The 20,000-nt window shown below is 43.5% G+C and overlaps 1 protein-coding gene across 1 annotated transcript in view; it reads left to right on the top strand.

The window, feature by feature from the left end:
• LOC135101041 (protein O-mannosyl-transferase TMTC2-like) overlaps nt 1-13,038 on the top strand; it is an 87,261-nt gene extending 74,223 nt beyond the window's left edge. Inside the window, exons 5-10 of the mRNA XM_064004615.1 lie at nt 3,466-3,580; nt 3,973-4,120; nt 4,658-4,981; nt 6,583-6,667; nt 6,960-7,138; nt 7,816-13,038. Coding sequence (XP_063860685.1) covers nt 3,466-3,580; nt 3,973-4,120; nt 4,658-4,981; nt 6,583-6,667; nt 6,960-7,138; nt 7,816-7,983 — 1,019 coding nt within the window. The 3' untranslated portion in view covers nt 7,984-13,038. The remainder of the gene's footprint in view (nt 1-3,465; nt 3,581-3,972; nt 4,121-4,657; nt 4,982-6,582; nt 6,668-6,959; nt 7,139-7,815) is intronic.
• Nucleotides 13,039-20,000: the final 6,962 nt, after the last annotated feature.

Genomic DNA, 20,000 nt, shown 5'->3' with positions numbered 1-20,000 from the left:
CCTTCCCTCCACCTTCAGTCTCCCTCCCAGGCCTCTGCCACATCTACGGAACACTTACCTCCTTCCCGAACCGTCGAAGTATGTAGAGAGTCTTCAGGTGTCACTAATATAAGTAAATTAACGAACACCTTCCTCAGTCAGCACACAGTAGAGTAGTATTCTTGATCTTGATCTTGGTCCTAAGTCAGGTCTCCACAACGGCACTTCCGTTTCCTGCAGGGGAAAGCAAAACAAACAATCACCACACAGTTAATTTCTACGTCTAGCACTGACTACAGCTTTATAGCATAGATTCCTGTGCTTATACTCAAGAACAAAATAATATCGTAATAGTTTACTTAACAGATAATTATAAAAGAAACACATGAGGTAGATACTTAACTTCACTGAAATATAAAATCCCTGAAATATATCAAACGAAGCAGCTGATGCACTTGAAACAAACACTCCTGAGTTACAAAATGTTATACATAAAACGACACACAAGCAACTTACAGCATAAGACACCTGACACATAATTAAAAAAAAAAAAAAAACACACACACACACAAAACACCCGAAGAACTTAAAACATGACACAAAAACCGCATAAAACTCACCAAAGTACATAACACACGACATCATACAGCACAAGAAAACCATGAGGCACGTAAACCATGAAACACGTGACACGGAAAACAAACACATGAAACAAATGATACACTTGAAACATAACACGTCACACATCACGTAGTACAAGACACACTAAAAGATACATGAAGCACGTTAAACACAAAAAAAGAGGAAGAAATAAGACATAAAACACAAAATAAGAAGGAAAACCAGGTAGGAATGGAATAAAGCAACAGTGACCTTTTCAGAGAGAGAGAGAGAGAGAGAGAGAGAGAGAGAGAGAGAGAGAGGTTGATCCCGTGACCTTTTCTTTTCTTGCTTCTTCTCTTCTCTTGCTCCCATACCAGGTAAATAATTAGTAACAACAGCAACACCAACAACACCAACAACAGCAATAACAGCAACAACAACACAAAAAAAAGCACCCCCACCCTCCTCAAAGCAAGGCAACAGCAACTACCAAACAACTCTGGAAGCAACACACGAGAACATACACACAACACAGCACCTGCATGTGAAAAAAAATAAATAAATAAATAAATAGAAATGTGTAGTTTCATTAATCAAGCAACACACAATGAAGAATTAATGAATGGATGTGAATTCAAAAACAGGTGAAAAGAAGGTGGAAATGTACGCAACACAACGAAGGACAAGAAAGAAAAAATGTAAAATGCCTGCACACACAATAAGGAAAAGATGGACATGAATGCTGTTTCATTAATCAGAAGAACCAGAGATGAAAAAAAAAAAAAATCATAGAAAACGTACATAGCACAACGCAATGCACGGACGAAAAAAAAAAAGTAATAAAGGAAACAAACGGTGACAAAAAAAAAACATACATACATACATACATAACACAACGCAATACACGGACAAAAAAAAAATAAAAAAATCAAGAAACAAAGGAAACAAACGGTGCCTCTTTACCGTATCGAGGAGCGGCGAACACGGGGCCCCAAGCCTTCAGGAAGATGTACCGTTAATTGCATTCTGTCGACGCCCATTCCAGTTCCAATAATATCAGCCAAATATTGCACGGCGCACGTCATGGGAGATTTAATCAAAATAGTCGATTGCCTTTTGTCTTTCATCCTTTATGCTCCTGAGCGTGCGTAGGATATTGACTTTATATTTATCTGGCGCAACGAGACGACTTCTGAAGCAACGAGATAAAACGCTCCGGTGGTTCTCAGTGATTTATCCTTCCGGGAAATGTCTCGTATGGCGTTGTTTGTTCACCAAGCTGGAAACCCAAGGCGAGGTCAAGCAAACACATCCATAAAGCGGTCTCATTGTGTGTTTAGGTTGAGTCATGTGGTGTTTTCACTTCCCTAACGAAGGTCAACTCTCGGCGAGACATGTTATGAAGGGTATTAGAGAAGGTTTATCGCCAGAGTTATGAGTCCTCGCCACACTGTCACGCCATGTGTTGCTGCTACTCACGAATTGTTTACCAGTGGAGGCCCAGACTGCTTTCCGGCTTCTAGGACTCCCTGGACTTACCTGGAGCTCATTAATTCTCGTCCACGGGGAGGGACTTGGCAGCACACACAGGTGGGGAGGGAGAGGAGGCCCTAAGAGAAGGAGGGCGTGAGGGCAGGGCACAGCGTAGGGATCAAGTTATTTCTCGTCACCACGGTGCTCATCCGCTTCCACCTGAATATTTAGCGTTCAGGAAACAAAGTAGAGTCAATACTGTTCACACTGGCTCTGGGACTAAGTGTTCCTGCCCCGATTTTCGCCTTCATGGTCAAATTGAAAAGGCGGCAGGCGGCACGGGAGCATCCGAGCGAATGTAAACATGACTGAACGACATGGCCGCCGGGTTTGAAGTGTCGACTTGCCTGACGAACCCCTTATTGAATCGAAGCTCTTGCGTCTAAAACAAGCACGAGAGAATAGTAAATAGACGGAGAGCAAAATGTATGCCGTGTTTTCTCTGACTCACTTTCATCCACGTGTCTGCGGATTTATAACGAATAAAGCGTGCCATATCGTTTTATGTTTTCGTTCACATTGGCGAGCGAGCGAGCGAGCGAAGCGGCCCGAGCGCCAAAATGGTTATCGGAAAAACGAAGAAAATCTGAGTTTCAAGGGTGACTATACTTTTCCTGACTCCTCATTCAGATTCGCGCAGGATTTAATTAATTGGGGCGCGGTTGATTGAGATCATTCATTCGGCCAATGAGACCTTTTCATCAGGTGTAATTAACTGCACACACCTGCTCGTGCATACTTGCTCTCGTCCCCAAGTAAAAATAATACCTTTTGTTATTTCCATATTACTTCCTTGTTAACAGTTTTAATAGACTTTTTATTTATGACACCTATTGTTCGCCTGTCCTTGTGTGTGTGTGTGTGTGTGTGTGTGTGTGTGTGTTTATTTTTTTTAATCAGGGAAGGAAATGACATGACGAAAATATTAATTAAATTGCATTATTGAGAGGCAGAGACGAGAGTGAGAGCAGTGTGTTCGCCTAAATTAACTCACTGAAAGGGACTTGAGCAAAAAGAACTCCTGCCTCGCATAATACTAATGAGGTTTTATTCTATTCCCTTCTGTGTATCATGTCTCTCAGAACCTCCCTCTCTTTTCCCACTTCTCTACCCAACCCACTAATTAAGTCACTATATAGGACTTTTCTCACCTGTCTCAATATCACCTTTTTCCAGTCCCTTCAGAGCACAATTACAGCAGTTTGTACGCCTGCTACCAGTGTTCCAGTGTGTTAAGGTTCTTTCTCCTCTTCTCAGCTCTCTAGCCTTTCCTAATCTCTTCAAACCACAATTTAAGTCAGTTTCTACGCAATGTTCTTATGTCTTACGGTTCTTTCTCCTCTTCCTCAGCCCTGTCTAACCTGGGCGTGGTGTACAGCGAGCAGGGGCGGCTTCAGGAGGCAGAGGCTTCTTATCGTGCCGCCCTCCGCCACGCCCCAGCCATGGCCGACACCCACTTCAATCTGTGAGTCTCGAGCGGGGTCCGTTCAGTGCCTCCTCTTTAATATTAATGGCTCTGTCGGTCAGGCTTATTTGTCCCGTCCATGTTATTATTGTGATGGCCAATATAAATCATGCCATTTTGATTAAATTAGTGCAATGTGATAATATTTTTGGCCGTGATTTACTCTTGTGGAATGTTTTTCGTCGTTATAATGTAATCTTGCTTTTTGTTTTTATTGAATTTGTTAATCTATTCGTTTGTATCGTTTCTCTTCTGCTTTACTTGTGTTTTGAAATATACAAGAACGATTTACGTAGAATACCTTAAAACTCCCACGAGTCACCCAGATATGATTTCACTGATGCTTTCCTTCTCCTCACTCCCTCACTGCCGCGTTGTTGGGCGCTCCACAGCGGCCTGCTGCTGGCGTCCACTGGCAGGGCGGAGGAGGCCATGGAGAGCTACCACGCCGCTCTCAGGAGTCGACCATGGCTGGCACAGGCTCACCTGGGCCTCGCAGCGGCACTGCAGACCCTGGGCAGAGAAGCTGAGGCCACCAAGGTGAAGTGTGTGTGTCTTTTATATAGGAGGGACACTGGCCAAGGGCAACAAAAATCTAATAAAAAAGAAAAAGCCCACTGAGATGCCAGTCCCATAAAAGGGTCAAAGCTGTAGTCAAAAATTGAAGGATAAGTGTCTTGAAACCTCCCTCTTGAAGGAATTCAAGTCATAGGAAGGTGGAAATACAGAAGCAGACAGGGAGTTCCAGAGTTTACCAGAGAAAGGGATGAATGACTAAGAATACTGGTTAACTCTTGCATTAGAGAGGTGGACAGAACAGGGTTGAGAAAATGAAGAGTCTTGTGTAGCGAGGCTGCGGCAGGAGGGAAGACATGCAGTTAGCAAGATCAGAAGAGCAGTTAGCATGAAAATAGCGGTAGAAGACAGCTAGAGATGCAACATTGAGGCGATGAGAGAGAGGTTCTGTGTGTGTGTGTGCGTGTGTGTGTTCCAGTGCTGGATTATACATCACTTTTGGTCTCTTTCACTACCCGTCTTAGCAAATCGTCAACATCAGGTGTGTCTTCCCATGTGCAGGTGCTGGAGGCGTGTCGGGAGACAGAGTCAGCTCCCGCGCGGGACGGGCTGGGCCACTCCTGGGCTGTCACCACTTGCAGGCAGCGGCTGGCTCGGGCACACCTGCTGGCGGGGCGGCCTCACATGGCCCTGCAGGAGGTAGCTCGCGCCCTCCAGCTGGCTCCGAATGGCTATGGCGCCCACTCCTTGCACACCCTCGCGGCGGAGGCTCACCTGGAAGCTGGGGAACATGCAGAGGCTCAGGCCGCCCTCTCTCGAGCACTGGCAGCCCACCCGCATCACGTGCCCGCCCACCTCACCTTCTCCAGGATGCTGCAGGCCAACGTGAGTGCCTCGCTTGTCATGCCGCCATACCAGGCCTTCGCCGCCTGGCCTGGCGTGTTCAAGTAGATGGTCCATTAGTCTGTCTTCTCTGTGAATATTGACTTCCAGGGTCCCACTTCCTCCCTCTTCTCACCTCCCCTCTCTTCATGTTTGCAGTCACCTTGACAATCAGGTTAATGACTCGTGTGGCTCATTAGATTGTCTTTGAAGGTTGCGTCAGTCAGAAAAATAACACTTACGAAATAACACTTACCATTAAGTAATGAGACAGAAAACAATAAGGGAAATTAAAATACTGACACAAGTAAAGCGAGTGCAAATGAAGCCTTAGTTAGGAAAAGTTTCTTCCTTTCATTTCATTTGAATAAAAAGTTACAAACTTTTTTATTGTTGCATTGATTTTCACACTTAGAAGTATTATGGACACAATTAAAATTTCCTCCCTCTCGTTACACGCTCGACAAATCCTTTAACATTCTTTCCTAAAATGTCACCAGCACTCAAGACTCCCTCTGATCTTCCGCTGCATGACCTAAACAAAGCAAGACAGCCACCACACTGTTAGCATGACATGATAATGGGCACCTTAACAGGGCCGTAACAACCTCTGCTGGTCGTTATAATGTTAACAGTACACCCTTCATCCTTTAAGGCTGCCACTCCTTTTCTTAATACGGTATTGTTAAGCCAAACAACCTGTTTTCCTGCCGCTACACTTTTAGCAATTACCTAAATATCATCACGTCACATAAACACTCTCTTATTGATCCACAGTTCATTATTACACTTATATTTTATACATAGTCTCTTCCTTCCCCCGCTACAGTACCACCAACGCTTCCCAAGATCCTTTACTGTAGTGGCAGCATTGCTAAAACTTTAAATGAACGCTGTCTGCCCCTTTAGTATTATGAGAAAGGCACGCATCTCATTATTTTCTACAGTTTCGTTAATACCAAAGAGTAATTTTTTTGTCTCTTGCAGTATTAGCCTCATTATAATTCTCAGACATCCGACATAATGTTATAATATGAAGTTCTGTGTTCCGGCACAGTTTTTTTGTCAACAACCCAAACATAAATATATTTACCCAAGCCACTCAAAACTTTCATAAAAGCAAAACATCCTTTCCCTCCCTGTGTAGGCACACTAGCGGGAATAATCTCTATCTCACAACCCTGTATAACGGCTGCCTTGAATATTTTCCTCCCACCGTTTAATGCTACTAACGCTAAGCACGTTTTTCCTTCTACCACAGTGTAACCAACAGTTTAGGTATTTTTCCCCGCCCACTGTAGCGTTACCACCGTAGCAGAGCTCCCTCCCTCCGGCCCCGCTAGGTGCGCCGGCTCGTAATGCCAACAAACTTACCTGCACATTTTCCACGCGAGATGCTGGCGGCAGGTGTTGGTGGAGGTAATGCTCCACTTAGGACCAGCTGAACCACACTAAGGGGGGCAAAAATACATCGGGATATAAAGCCAGCGGAAGCTTAACAAGAAATTTATGAGCAAAAAAATTGTAACAAGGAATAGTATCAGTTTATAGAGACGTTATGTAGGCAGCGAAACCTTCCAACCCCGCTCCTCTCCTTCCCACAGGGCAGCCGCGCCGAGGAGGTGGAGCAGTGGCTGAGGCGGGCGGTGGCTCTGGCGCCCAACGATCCGCACGCCCACAAGCACCTTGGTGAGTGACGCGGGGCTTTCCTTACCTGACACTTGACTTCCCCACTGATTAGCTTTGTGCCTTAAGTGTCTGGTATTGAAGAGAACTCTTAATCTCTTCCTGGTCCTTTCTTCACATGCCTTTAATTCGGCATCCACGGTTCAATAGGACGCTGAAATGTTCTTATTTTCATTGTCATCGTTTACTGCCTTGGTCATTCACAAAACTTTAATCCCCTGAGTGAGGACGATTAGCAAGAGACATCATTACACTCAGGCACTTTGAAACTAACCCATCATCTTCTTTTCCTCAGGCCAGCTGTTGTTGGAGCAGGACCGCGTGGAGGAGGCGGTCGGGGCGTGGCTGCGGGCGGCCCTGCTCGATTCCACAGACCACACCGCCGCTTTCAACGCCGCCACCGCCCTCAGGCTGGCGGGGAGGAACCAGCACGCGGAGACCTTCTACAGGCGGGCCGTGCAGCTACAGCCCAAGGTGGGGGACTCGCTCCGGCGTTTGTTTCATATATTACGAGAAATACTGAATAACTAATGAAGGCTTTAATTTATGCTTCTCATTCATGCATTTAAACTCATGAGCCGGACACAACCTGAGTTATATACGACGGCACATTAATATATTACTGCAGTCTTCTCAATTTGTAAGCGTTTTAATACTAATGCATACGTACCATTGTTTGCGTCCTGCATAAATTAGGCTACCTTGTTACCAAATGCAGAGAGAGAGAGAGAGAGAGAGAGAGAGAGAGAGAGAGAGAGAGAGAGAGAGAGAGAGAGAGAGAGAGAGAGAGAGAAGCTCATACAATATTATATACAGACATTCAGACAAATAAAAATATAACTTGCAATGGAGGGAGTGTGCCAAGCTATAATTAGTTTTCCTTGAAACAGTACAACATAAGGAGATTTTAAAGCTGAATCAGACTTTCACCCCTCTCTACTTGAATAACCACTCTCTGTTTTCTTTTTCCTTATTTCTTTCTTTCCTTCTTGCTTATTTCTTCGCCATCCTTGTTGCACATTTACTAGACAACTGTATAATTCTCTCTCTCTCTCTCTCTCTCTCTCTCTCTCTCTCTCTCTCTCTCTTTCCACCTCGGTCAACTTTATACTAAACTAACTCCTCTCCTGCCCTTCCTTCCCCCTCACCAGGACGTGGCAAGCCATCGCAACCTGGGCGCCATTCTGCACCTGAACGGTAAACTGGAGGAAGCGAGGAAGCATTACGACGAGGCCTTGGCGCTCGCCCCCGGGGACCCACAGACCACCACCAACCTGCAGAGACTCGCGGCACTCCTGCACAAGAAGGGTCTCTCCTAGTTGACCGCTGCAGGACCCTGAGGAACCCCAACAGGAGGTGCCAATGAGTCCCCGGCAAGACCAAATCAGTCAGTCAGTCGGGCGCTGCAAGTGAAGCAGCCGACCCGCGGGAGCTTCCGATTCCGATTATTATAAATACTATGTTAAATCCGAGAAGGTGCGATGAGTAGCTCTCCGACATACTAGAGGACACCCATTGCTATTTTTCTTTCACGGTGGCGGCAAATCGTGTGGCTGTTGTAGATTTATTGAGCCGGATGTCTGTCTGTCTGTCTGCTGCCGGCGGTGTCAGCTGCTCGCGCATCGATTAAGAATCCCCTCAAGTATCAGGAGCTCAAACTCGTAGTAAGCGATCCCAGACGACCTGCCTCGGGTGCTCTGGCGGCTTTGTAGTATTCCTGTTTTAACTCTCCCCTCCCTCCCTTCCTCCCTCCTCGTCCTATACCTCCTCCTCCTCCTCCTTACTCTGACCTCTTCCCTGCGTGGGAGGTCTGGAGGCCCCTCAAGAACCACTGAGGCTCCCCTTCGAGTGTGCACAACCCGAGATCGAGAGCCGAGGAGCACGTCGAGGTGGCTGCCAGCGGAATGTGGTGACAAGTGAGACAGTTACTGAGGTCAGGAGTCATTGCTTCCTCAACAAGAAGCAACAGAAAGATTAAGAAGAAAAAAAATCTTCAAAAGGTGATATGTTATTGTTACAACTTCCTCTCCTTCTCCCACCTATATTACTATTTCTCTATGTATCCCTCCGTTACTCTGTCTTTCCCAGTAACCTCGATCATTCACACATCTATCTGTTCATGTTTTATCGCAGTTTCTTTTCGTCTGGCTTGTCGCTGCGAGGCTGGTGAGGACGGCCGCCAGGAGGGGAGATTACAGACACACGGAAAAGAGAAAGAGAAAACGTATCTGTACCGGCGCACATATTGGAAGGATAACTGTGCCATGCGTGCCCGCGGTCCTAGGTCATTTAAAATAGAAAAATCATTGCTCCTGCCTTGATTTATTTTTACCCTCACTGTCTCATCGCTTTCTCTTGACTGAATTTCTTCTAGTCATTCCAAAGATTAGATATCGTTCGGAAAAATACAAACCAGATCTTGCAAGTTTTAAATATTCAAAATAAAATCTCTCTCTCTCTCTCTCTCTCTCTCTCTCTCTCTCTCTCGGCGTGAGGACCGATACGTGACGATCAAATGGAGCGGCTCAAGGTAAGGAACGCTTCGAGTCCTTGCAAGCGACGCTCCGGAGCTTTCCTTTCTGCATCTCTCTGTGGTAAGCGGCCTATAACGTCGGTGTTTCATGTAATATCTGTTTACATTTCCCTTCGCTATTATCGCGTCATTCAGCAGGCAAGTGGAAGCTTTCAGTGTCAGTGAAGAGGCCAATCGAAGTTCTCCTCTTGCGCTTCGGAGGATAATGACGATAACACGACCGGCTCTCTGTGTTCCAAAACAAGACGCGAGTGGAGGCGTGAGTTGGTCTCGTTTTCTCTCCTTCGCTCTCAACGGCGCTCCCAGGCCCGGACCAGCGTCAACTCGAGTGAGATTAAGGTTAACGCAACAGCGAAGTGTGTGTGTGTGTGTGTGTGTGTGTGTGTGTGTGTGTGTGTGTGTGTGTGTGTGTGTATGCTTGCAGAAAAACAAAGGAATGAAACTACAGAGGTGTATCAAGCCATCACCACGACCACCACCACCACCACCGCTTTTATCGCTGCCCGGAGCCTCCCTCAGACACGTGCAGCTCAGGGCCACGTCTTTGAGTCCTGGAGCGCGTGTGCACCTTTGTGGCTCCCTTAGTGGCCTCACCCTTCGTCTGTGTCATACCTTGGGACATTCCTGGACACCCGTCTGTGATATCTGCCAAGTAAGGGTCATCCTGAGACATTAAGGCATAGAGTTATCGACCATGTTCTCCCCCGCTCCTTGGACACTCCTCTGGTAAAGCGTGACGGACCAAAGAACACGTGATGAGAGCTGGACGTGTCTGCAGCACAGGGGTTGATGAAAACAGGATACTTATAGCTAATGTTGCGTAATTCCGCCAGCACACCTATGGACAGTGAGTGGCTCCGTCTAGATGCCAAAAGGTGTGATTTCTTGTGTTGGAGCTGTGCAGTGCAGCGTTTAATAAAGATGACCACGAAGGGAGTGGGTGAAGCGAGTAGGGTTTTTAGTCGAGAGTTTGTGTGATGGAGCAGCCAGCGGTGGTCATGACAAGCTTCACACGGCCTCTATAGAGATGAGCAGCGACTATTTGCACAAGGCCAACAGCTGTTTCTGTACAAAAAAAAAAAAAAAAAAAAAAAACAACAGGAGTAAATAAGCAAAGTTTTCTGCTTCCATTACGAGTGGCGACAAAATGAGAAAGCCCAGTGGAATTTCTCTTCTCTTCTCCTTCTTTCGAGGGTGATCGGTAGGAACTTGAGGGTGAAACTAAAGAAAGAACCAAAAAACATGCGAGGGATGCAGTTAAACTTTAGTCCCTTGATTTCATGACTTTACGAAAACATTTCACGCAGGGAAACCACAGAACGCTTGACTTCTGATCTTTCTAAAATTTCTGATTGGGGCAGAGCAAACTTGGAATTGTTCAATGCCTCAAAAACTCAATTCCTCCATCTATCAACTCGACACAACCTTCCAGACAACTATCCCCTCTTCTTCAATGACACTCAACTGTCCCCCTCTTCTACACTGAACATCCTCAGTCTGTCCTATACTTATAAACTGAACTGGAAACTTCACATCTCATCTCTAGCTACAACAGCTTCTATGAAGTTAGGTGTTCTGAGACGTCTCTGCCAGTTTTTCTAACCCCACCCCCCGCTGCTACCTCTGTACAAGGGCCTTATCCGTCCATGTATGGAGTATGCTTCACATGTCTGGGGGGTTCCACTCATATTGCTCTTCTAGACAGAGTGGAATCAAAACCTTTTCGTCTCATCAACTCCTCTCCTCTAACTGACTGTCTTCAGCCTCTCTCTCATCGCCGCAATGTTGCATCTCTAGCTGTCTTCTACCGCTATTTTCATGCTAACTGCTCTTCTGATCTTGCTAACTGCATGCCTCCCCTCCTTACGCGGCCTTGCTGCACAAGACTTTCTTCTTTCTCTCACTCCTATTCTGTCCACCTCTCTAACGCAAGAGTTAACCAGTATTCTCAATCATTCATCCCTTTCTCTGATAAACTCTGGAACTCCCTGCCTGCTTCTGTATTTCCACTTTCCTATGGCTTGAATTACTTCAAGAGGGAGGTTTCAAGACACTTATTCATCAATTTTTGACTACTGCTTTGACCCTTTTATGGGACTGGCATCTCAGTGGGCATTTTTTTTATTGGATTTTTGTTGCCCTTGGCCAGTGTCTCTCCTACATATAGAAATAAAAAAAGTAAGAGGTGGTGGGAGCGTCACTCACCTTTGCTGCCCAGGTACGCACCCTCACCTAGCCAGAACCAAAGATGAAGAGGGAATGCCATGTCTCCTGTAGTCAGTCCTCTAGTCAGCCCGATAGCATACTACCCCTTGTTTGCTTTACATTCACGTCCTCATCGCCTCGTCTCCGCTGTTTTATCATACCCAACTATCACACTCCACGTAGACCTAATCTGGCGGCCTACTTAGTAGCTCGCCACGCCTTGTACAGGTAAATGGCCGCAGGTAGATTTCAACAAGCTCACCTTCAGGCTTTGTAGAAAATGAAGGACAAAAAAGGACAAAGCATTATAGATATTTTCGTACACACAGCAGGTGATGGATGTGAAAATACATTACAAGTAGAAAATTGTAAACTCCAAGAGGTAAATGAGGAACAGAATATTAAGAAGAAAAAAAAAGCGTAATCGAAAAAAGGAGTAGAAGAGAAAGGGAAGGCAGTAAATAGCTTTGTCATCATTAAAAAAATGAAATAATCGACTTGACTCTTTTTCATCTCTTTTTAAGCATCCAAACTTTATTACCGAGTGTTGCCAGAGTCGCCCCAAACACTGAGTTGCAACATTTTCTCGCCATTCACACACACTATGTGGTTTAGTCTTACTCAATAGACGGCCTTTTGGGAGCACTTTTATTCGATTAACTGTCAAAACATGTTGTGTGTGTGTGTGTGTGTGTGTGTGTGTGTGTGTGTGTGTGTGTGTGTGTGTGTGTGTGTGTGTGTGTGTGTGTGTGTGTGTGTGTGTGCCCCGCACGAGACCAGTGTATAAAACCAGGTGTGCTGCAGGTGATACGGAAGAAACCTAATGTTATCCTCTAAATTAGTATCATGTACATAGCCTCAAATTATATAGATATATATACAATGATTTTTTTAAAGGACCTCTACTCTTAAAAAAAAAAAATCTACTCACCTATCTATCTACCAATCTGTCTATCTATCTACACTGACCTTCCCTTTGTACATGTCCTACTTCCTCCTCCCCACCCAACCTCCCCGCCACGGTCTATATGTACACCGATACATTCCCTCATGTGTCCCAGCCCTGATACATTCCTAAGGCTCCTCCATTACCTTCACCCGGTTTTTATCCTTTATTTTCTCGCCCTTTGTCCCTCTGTCTCCCTTTCTAAGATGTGCCTAAGCCTCTTACTACAACAATTCATATTTGTATTTATATTCCGCGACTTTCAGCCTTGTAATACGAGAAGACAAGTGTTGTTTTCCCCCACATAACCTGTGTAAGTGAAGGCACTCAGGTAACCTTTTGTCCACCAAGCTGACGTGGATGAAAACAGAGGCGTAAGCTGATTGGTTGATAAATTCAGCTTCTCTTGTCTTCATTGGCTGACTGAAATACCACGCAGCCAGTGAGGAAGAAAGCGGGGAATACGTATAAACTTTTTTTTTTCTTTATCTCCTGAAGACCAATACTTTCCCTCTCTTGTATTCTGGGTCTTGCTACGTAATTGGTATCTTAAGGGTGAAAGTCGCTGAATTCCGGCTAACAACCAGTATAAACGACTCGTATTATACTTTGGTGTTTCTACCCAGATAAATAATGTGCCGAGACTAGTGATATGTTACAATTAATATCAAATATATTATATGTGTTCATTACGTGAGTGTATTGATGTGATTTTACCTTTTATGCTTAAGGAATGAATGAGAGAGAGAGAGAGAGAGAGAGAGAGAGAGAGAGAGAGAGAGAGAGAGAGAGAGAGAGAGAGAGGGAGGGACGGATGGACGGGCGAAGAACTAAGTAACAGACAGACTGATAAACAGACAAACAGAAGGAGAAACAACCAGACAAACAGAACGACGGATAGACTGACACATACATACCAAAGAGAGAGAGAGAGAGAGAGAGAGAGAGAGAGAGAGAGAGAGAGAGAGAGAGACAAACAAACCGGCACGCCTAATCCCAAGGCAGGCGGGTTGCTGAATGGCTCATCAGCAAATAGAGGGTGGACAGCAACGACCAATCACGAAGCTGAAATGCGGAGAATTTGAAGCCAGCAAGGATGATGAAAGGAGGAAGGTGAAAAAAGAGAGGAACCCATGAAGAGGAGGCGGAAAGGTGAATAGCCAATCAGGGGCAAAATAATGGTTTCCTCGCCCTCTTCGATACGTCTCGCTGACATGACATCCAAGCATAAACAGCAGGATTGGACAGGCGACCCGAGTCTCCGCAGCGTGTGATGTGACAGTAACACGCGTTTTCTTCAGGCTTTCAAGGATGACCACCACCAAGACTTCTGTTTCCGCGACCTGGAGTTCTTTGCAGGTATGTCATGTGGATGCTGATTAGAGTTTACCGTCCCTTAATGATCTTCCCTTTTTTTTTCTTTTTTTTTTTCTTTTTTTTCTGCCGGTGTCGTATATATAATTCTATTTTTTGGTGTGTGAAAGGGAGAGATTGAGGTTAAAACTATGGTATTTCTATTTCATTTTTTTTCTTTTTTGGTGTTTCTGTTTTCATTTTTCCTTATCGTTACGTGTTATTGGTATTTTTCTTAACTTTTTTTTGTCCATGTGTGTGTGTGTGTGTCTGTGTGTGTGTGTCTGTGTGGTGCTGGTGTCTATCTTTGCTGTTATTGGTCAAGGCGCCTGGGGATGTGCGTGCTGATTGGATGCTCCTATTAGTGGCAATAGTATCACTCAAACTCACCACGCCATTACTTTTGTCACTTTTTCCTTTTTTTTTTTTTTTTTTACTTTGCTTAGCTGGTATTTCTCCCTTTCTTTTTTTTCAGCTACCAATGGTCTTCCAGCAACCTCAAACACACACACACACACACACACACACACACACACACACACACACACACACACACACACACACACACATATTACCATCTCCATGACCACCACCACCACCACCACCACCACCACCACTACCTTAAAAACCTCCCTACAATCACAGCTTCCCGTCACATGCCAAAGAGCAGAGGGTCATTACTGCTCCCTCTCATTTCAACTACTCCACCCCGCTACAAGCAATCATTATACCCACGTACCAAGCAGAAGGATTCCTCACCACTGGCATCTCGCTCATCCATGCAGCAGCCACTGTGGTCACCCTTGCATTAGAGTCTGTCAGGCACCATATAATGAAAAAAAAAAAAAAAACCGCTCCGTCCTGTTTTAACCTTGTACTGCTTCAACCATTCCTCGTTAACCTTCCTAGCACTGTAAAAATTGTTGGCATCGAGGCCCAGAAGAGAAAGGTGAGCAGACAGGTTGATCTTGTCTTTTTTACGCTGCAGAAATATTGTTGCGAGTTTAATAGAGAAACAGTGTCCAAAAAGTTAGACGTATTGAGAACATTTTGTCTGGTAGTGAAAGGGATAATAAATATTTATAAATGCCACAAAGATGTGTTTTTTTTTTCAGGTTCTCATGGGTTATTTTTTTCGCCACAGGTGCAGAATCCTTATTAAATTACCACGACAATCATGAAAGCACACTTGAAGTCGCCAATAAACTCCATTACATTATTAAAAAGTCGAGACAATACGCCGAGACGCTTTAGGATGAAATCTCAGAATCTTTCATACTTGTCACGTACACTTGATGGAAGTTAATGATGTGTTTAGAGAGAAAGACATGAATAAATGATAACTCAAGAGGTGACTGAATTGATAATGAAAGGAAGATTAGAGTAATGGTAATAGCGAATGAACACACTTGTCACTCATCGTTGGTAAAGAGTCAGACAGTAAATGATAACACGAGCAGTGCACTGAAATAAGAATGAAAGGAGGAAGAAAGAAAAGAAATTATACTAATACGGAAAGAACTACGTGTCAGTTGGAGTTGGTAAAAAAAAAAAAAAAAACATTGATAAATTACAGAGAAAGTTAGTAACTGGTAACAATAGAAGTCACTGAAATACGTAAAGGAGGATCAAAGATAACAATAATAGTAATAAACGAGAGAACCATGCGTTACTTAAGGCTGGTAAAAGTCAGTGGTGAGTCAGAGAGAGAGAGAAGAGTGAATAATTGATAACACTAGGAATCAATGAACTGAGGAAGAAAGAGAAGATAGAAGAAGAAAGATGGGAAAAATAATGATAACGTAAGATCGTATATATATAATACAACTAGCAAGAGGCAAAAAATTCAAAGAAAAGAGAAATAATTGATTAGCTTTAAATAAAAAAATAGAATATAAGAAGACCAGTGAAAGACAAGGGTGATGTGCCAAGATGGAATAATATAATTAGGCCAGAAATAGATGAAACAAGAGAAAAGGAGAGAATAAAAAAGAAAACATGAAAGTGGAATTGAAAGGAAGAAAATGATAAATAACGGGCGTCAGAAAGTAGCAGCAAAAAAGTAGCAAAAAAAAAAAAATAATAATAAATAAATAAGTAAAAGGAAAGGTAGCATAAAAAAGAAGCAAAGGAATAATAACAAAAACAAGGAATGAAGTGAGAAAGAAAAGTAGGACAAAAAAAAAATAGAAGAAGCAAAGTAATAATAACACTAATAAGAAATGAAGGAGGAAATTCAACAGAATGAAAGAATGATGACAAATTCTCCCCCATTAAACGTATGAGAAATATGGAAATGTGACCAAAATTACATAAAAAAAAGAGACAGTGAACTGGTAATAAGAATATATATATATATATATATATATATATATATATATATATATATATATATATATATATATATATATATATATATATATATATATATATATATATATATATATATATATATATATATATATATATATATATATATATATATATATATAAAATGAAAAAAAAAAAAAGAAGTTGGCGGCAGGCAGGCTGGTCTTACTGGTCGTGTCCTTTCCCGCAGACAAAGTTTTAATGCATTTTCAATTTCAAAGTCGATTCTTTCTCCCAACTCGCCTCGTCTCCGCCAATGAGAACGCTCGTAAAACCTGACCCTAATTGGCTCCCGGAATGTGATTGGTCGATAATGGACACAGTGAATTATTTGGGAATTGAACGATTTTTTTCTTCTTTATGGCTTCATGTTTAAAATGATTTGGGGAGAGAAACTTTTGCGTCTTAAATTTTTTTTTCTTCTGTTGATGGTGAGTTAAAAGTGATGATGATGATGATGATGATGAAGGAAGAGGAGGTGGAGGAGGAGGAAGGAGGAGGATGATGATGAGGAAGAGGACGATGAAGAAAGGGAAGATAGTAATAATGAGGACGAAAAATAAGACCAAAAGTTTACTAGTTTCTCTCATTAACCACTGACAGATCTATTGTTGTTGTTGTTGTTTTTGTTGTTGTTGTTGTTGTTGTTGTTGTTGTTGTTGTTGTTGTTGTTGTTGTTGTTGTTGTTGTTGTTGCTGTTGTTAGTGTTGTTTTTGCTGCTGCTGCTGCTGCTGCTGCTGCTGTTGCTGTTGTTGTTGTTGTTGTTGTTGTTGTGGTCGTCTCCCTCCGTAGGTTTCTTTGTCTGCCTGTCTGTTTACCTCTTTATCAATTAGTCTACTTATTAGTGTGCATATGTAAGCATGCACATACGTTTTTATGCAGGTATGTGTGTATGATATGTACGTATGTATATCTATTCATTTACTTTTATGCCAATTTGACTATCTTCGTGTGTGTGTGTGTGTGTGTGTGTGTGTGTGTGTGTCTGTCTCAGTGTATACGTGTATCTGCCTGTCTTTGCCTGTGTCTTTCTGAATTAAAGTGTCTATCTACCAGCTTGTCAGCCTGTGTGTGTGTGTGTGTGTGTGTGTGTGTGTATGTGTGTGTGTGTGTAAGTGTCTCAGTGTATACGTGTATCTGCCTGTCTTTGCCTGTGTCTTTCTGAATTAAAGTGTCTATCTACCAGCTTGTCAGCCTTTGTGTGTGTGTGTGTGTGTGTGTGTGTGTGTGTAAGTGTCTCGGTGTATACGTGTATCTGCCTGTCTGTGTCTGTGTCTTTCTGAATTAAAGTGTCTATCTACCAGCTTGTCAGCCTGTGTGTGTGTGTGTGTGTGTGTGTGTGTGTGTGTGTGTGTGTGTGTGTGTGTGTGGGCGCGCGATATAACTCTCCCACCAAGGAGTAATCTGTCCTACATCACCACCAGATGGAAAACTTCCCGGAAAATTCAATGGAGGACGAAGAGGAGAAGAAAAAATCTAGATAACTTTATGAGGCTTCTTATTCCGAACGTCTCGAACACCCTAGTAGGAGGGAGTGGGGAAGGGGAAGAGAGGGGGGGAGGGAGAGATGAGAGAGAAGAGAAAGAGAAAGGAGGGCAAGTAGGAGGGATGGGGAGGAGGAATGGAGAGGAAATGGGGAGGGGAGAAAAGAAACAGGGTACTAGATTTCTCTTCCATTGCTCTCCACTTCCTCCTCCTCCTCCTTCTCCTCCTCCTCCTCCTCCTCCTGCTCCTCCTCTTCCCGTTTATACAAAGAAAGTGGCAAAATCGTTCGAAGATTTGTGTGTAAAAGAGAGAGAGAGAGAGAGAGAGAGAGAGAGAGAGAGAGAGAGAGAGAGAGAGAGAGAGAGAGAGAGAGAGAGAGAGAGAGAATGCCTGGCTGGCTGGTCCTTTTAGACAGATAAAACTCCTGCTCGTAATTAGAAACAGGTCTTCTCTAATTGCTGGAAAGTTGGCAAGGTGTCAGACGAAACTACCAACGCTCTTTCTTCTGCCTTCGTGTGTGCGTGCGTGAGAGAGAGAGAGAGAGAGAGAGAGAGAGAGAGAGAGAGAGAGAGAGAGAGAGAGAGAGAGAGAGAGAGAGAGAGAGAGATGTAGACACGGGGAAAACTTTTAACTTTCGCGCGATATTAAACACGGGAAGAACGGAGAGAAAAAGAAGATGGGAAAGAAAAAAAAAATGGAAAATGGAAAACAGAAGCCCTTACATGACATTACGAAGCGTTCTCATATCTCGACTGGAAAGTGGTGACCGAGGTGCAGGTTCATGAGATGTACAATAACCGGAGAGAAAGAGGTGAGAGGACGTGAGAGTGATGATGAATGTGGGAGGAAGGATAGAAATAAAGGGAGGAGAGGAGGCGTAGGAGGAGCAGCAGCATAAAGGGGAAGGGGAGGGAAGGGATGATGAACAGTAATAGTGCAAGTTATTTGGTCAGATGTAACAAGTAAAAAGTGCTGACAAACAGACAGACAGACAGACAGACTCTCTAACACACTGGCTGACAGACAGATAGGGTGACAATCTGATAGCCAGTTATACAAAGATACATACAGACTGATTGCCTGACTGACTGAATGATTGACGGTCGGACTGTTAGAATTACTGGCAGACAGACAGATAGAAAGGGAGACAAGTAGACTGATTGTCTGACTAGTAAGGAATCAAATAAAGAGGGAGACAGACGCATGAAAAATAAATAGGCAGATAGACTGACACACTGAGGACTGACTGAGAAACTGACAAATTGACACAGAATGCAAGTGGACTAACAGAGAGGAAGATAGAGACAGATAGGCAAGCAATTAAAGGGACACCGACAAACACACACAGACTATTTGCAAGTGACATTCTGGGTAAAGTGACGCTTATATCACTCTGTCAGCTTATGAAAAGGTCACGTGATGCTCTGCTGTAAAGTGTCAGGTGCTTAAGTCTTCACAAATACACGGCAGACAGAGACAGACTGATAGACAGACAGACAGGCAGACTGACTGACTGAATTATAGACCAACTGACAGATAGATAGAGATAGACAGACTGACGGAAAGACATCGACGAACAAACAGACCAACATGCAGACAGACAGACAGAAAGACAAACAGACAGACAAATAAACTGACAAAATGAGTGTGATATCATTTGCTGTTTTCAATTATTTACAATTGACAATGACTTGTACATATAATTCCATCTGCTTTAAAAGGCCGTGTAATACTTTACGTAACTAGTGCCTCAGCCTTCACGAAAGCACTGCCCTCCTAACAGTGGCAGCAGTGTGGGTCACCGTACTGCTGGTATTATAGGGACGTAAGAAAGGTGGGAAGGAAAATCTCTATATCTGGTTATTTCTCGATTAACCTGCAAAGATTCAGTGCAGCATTAGTCTCGCAATAACTCAGTAATGGCCATCAGTGGGAAGTGATATTTGTCGTTTGATATTTCTAGTATTTGTGGTCTAGCACATAAATACGTAACGAGGTAGTAAGATAGTGATGGCTGATAGTGATGATAGTGATAGTGACGTCACGCAACTCCTGCACGACTGAATCCACGTAATGGTTTTCCTTTCAGTCAATTTTTTTTTTTTTTGACATTTACAAGATAAAGCTGGCCTGTTCTGTTGAATAAATACACAGTCATTATTGCCATGACAGCTGTAGTATCTGAAAAAAAAGACAAGTAACGAAACATATTGTTACTAAAACCTAAAGAATGATCTTATGTCAGCCAGCGGGGCGCTTCGGCCTAGCATAGGCATTGCCAGATTTTCCATAAGGAAGATCTATCGCTATATTTTCATGTATATCTATCAAAGGAAACACCAAATATAACGAGAAGAGCATTTCACGGCACTGTTATTCCAGCAGTATTCGTGTTTTTTTTTAATTAATCAATCTCACAAGAATTACCTGAGCAAGCACGACAT

Source organism: Scylla paramamosain, chromosome 6 (genome assembly GCF_035594125.1).
Source record: "Scylla paramamosain isolate STU-SP2022 chromosome 6, ASM3559412v1, whole genome shotgun sequence".
NCBI lineage: Eukaryota > Metazoa > Arthropoda > Malacostraca > Decapoda > Portunidae > Scylla > Scylla paramamosain.
The sequence above is the reverse complement of the archived record's forward strand: the minus strand, read 5'-3'. Positions and strand labels throughout refer to the sequence as shown.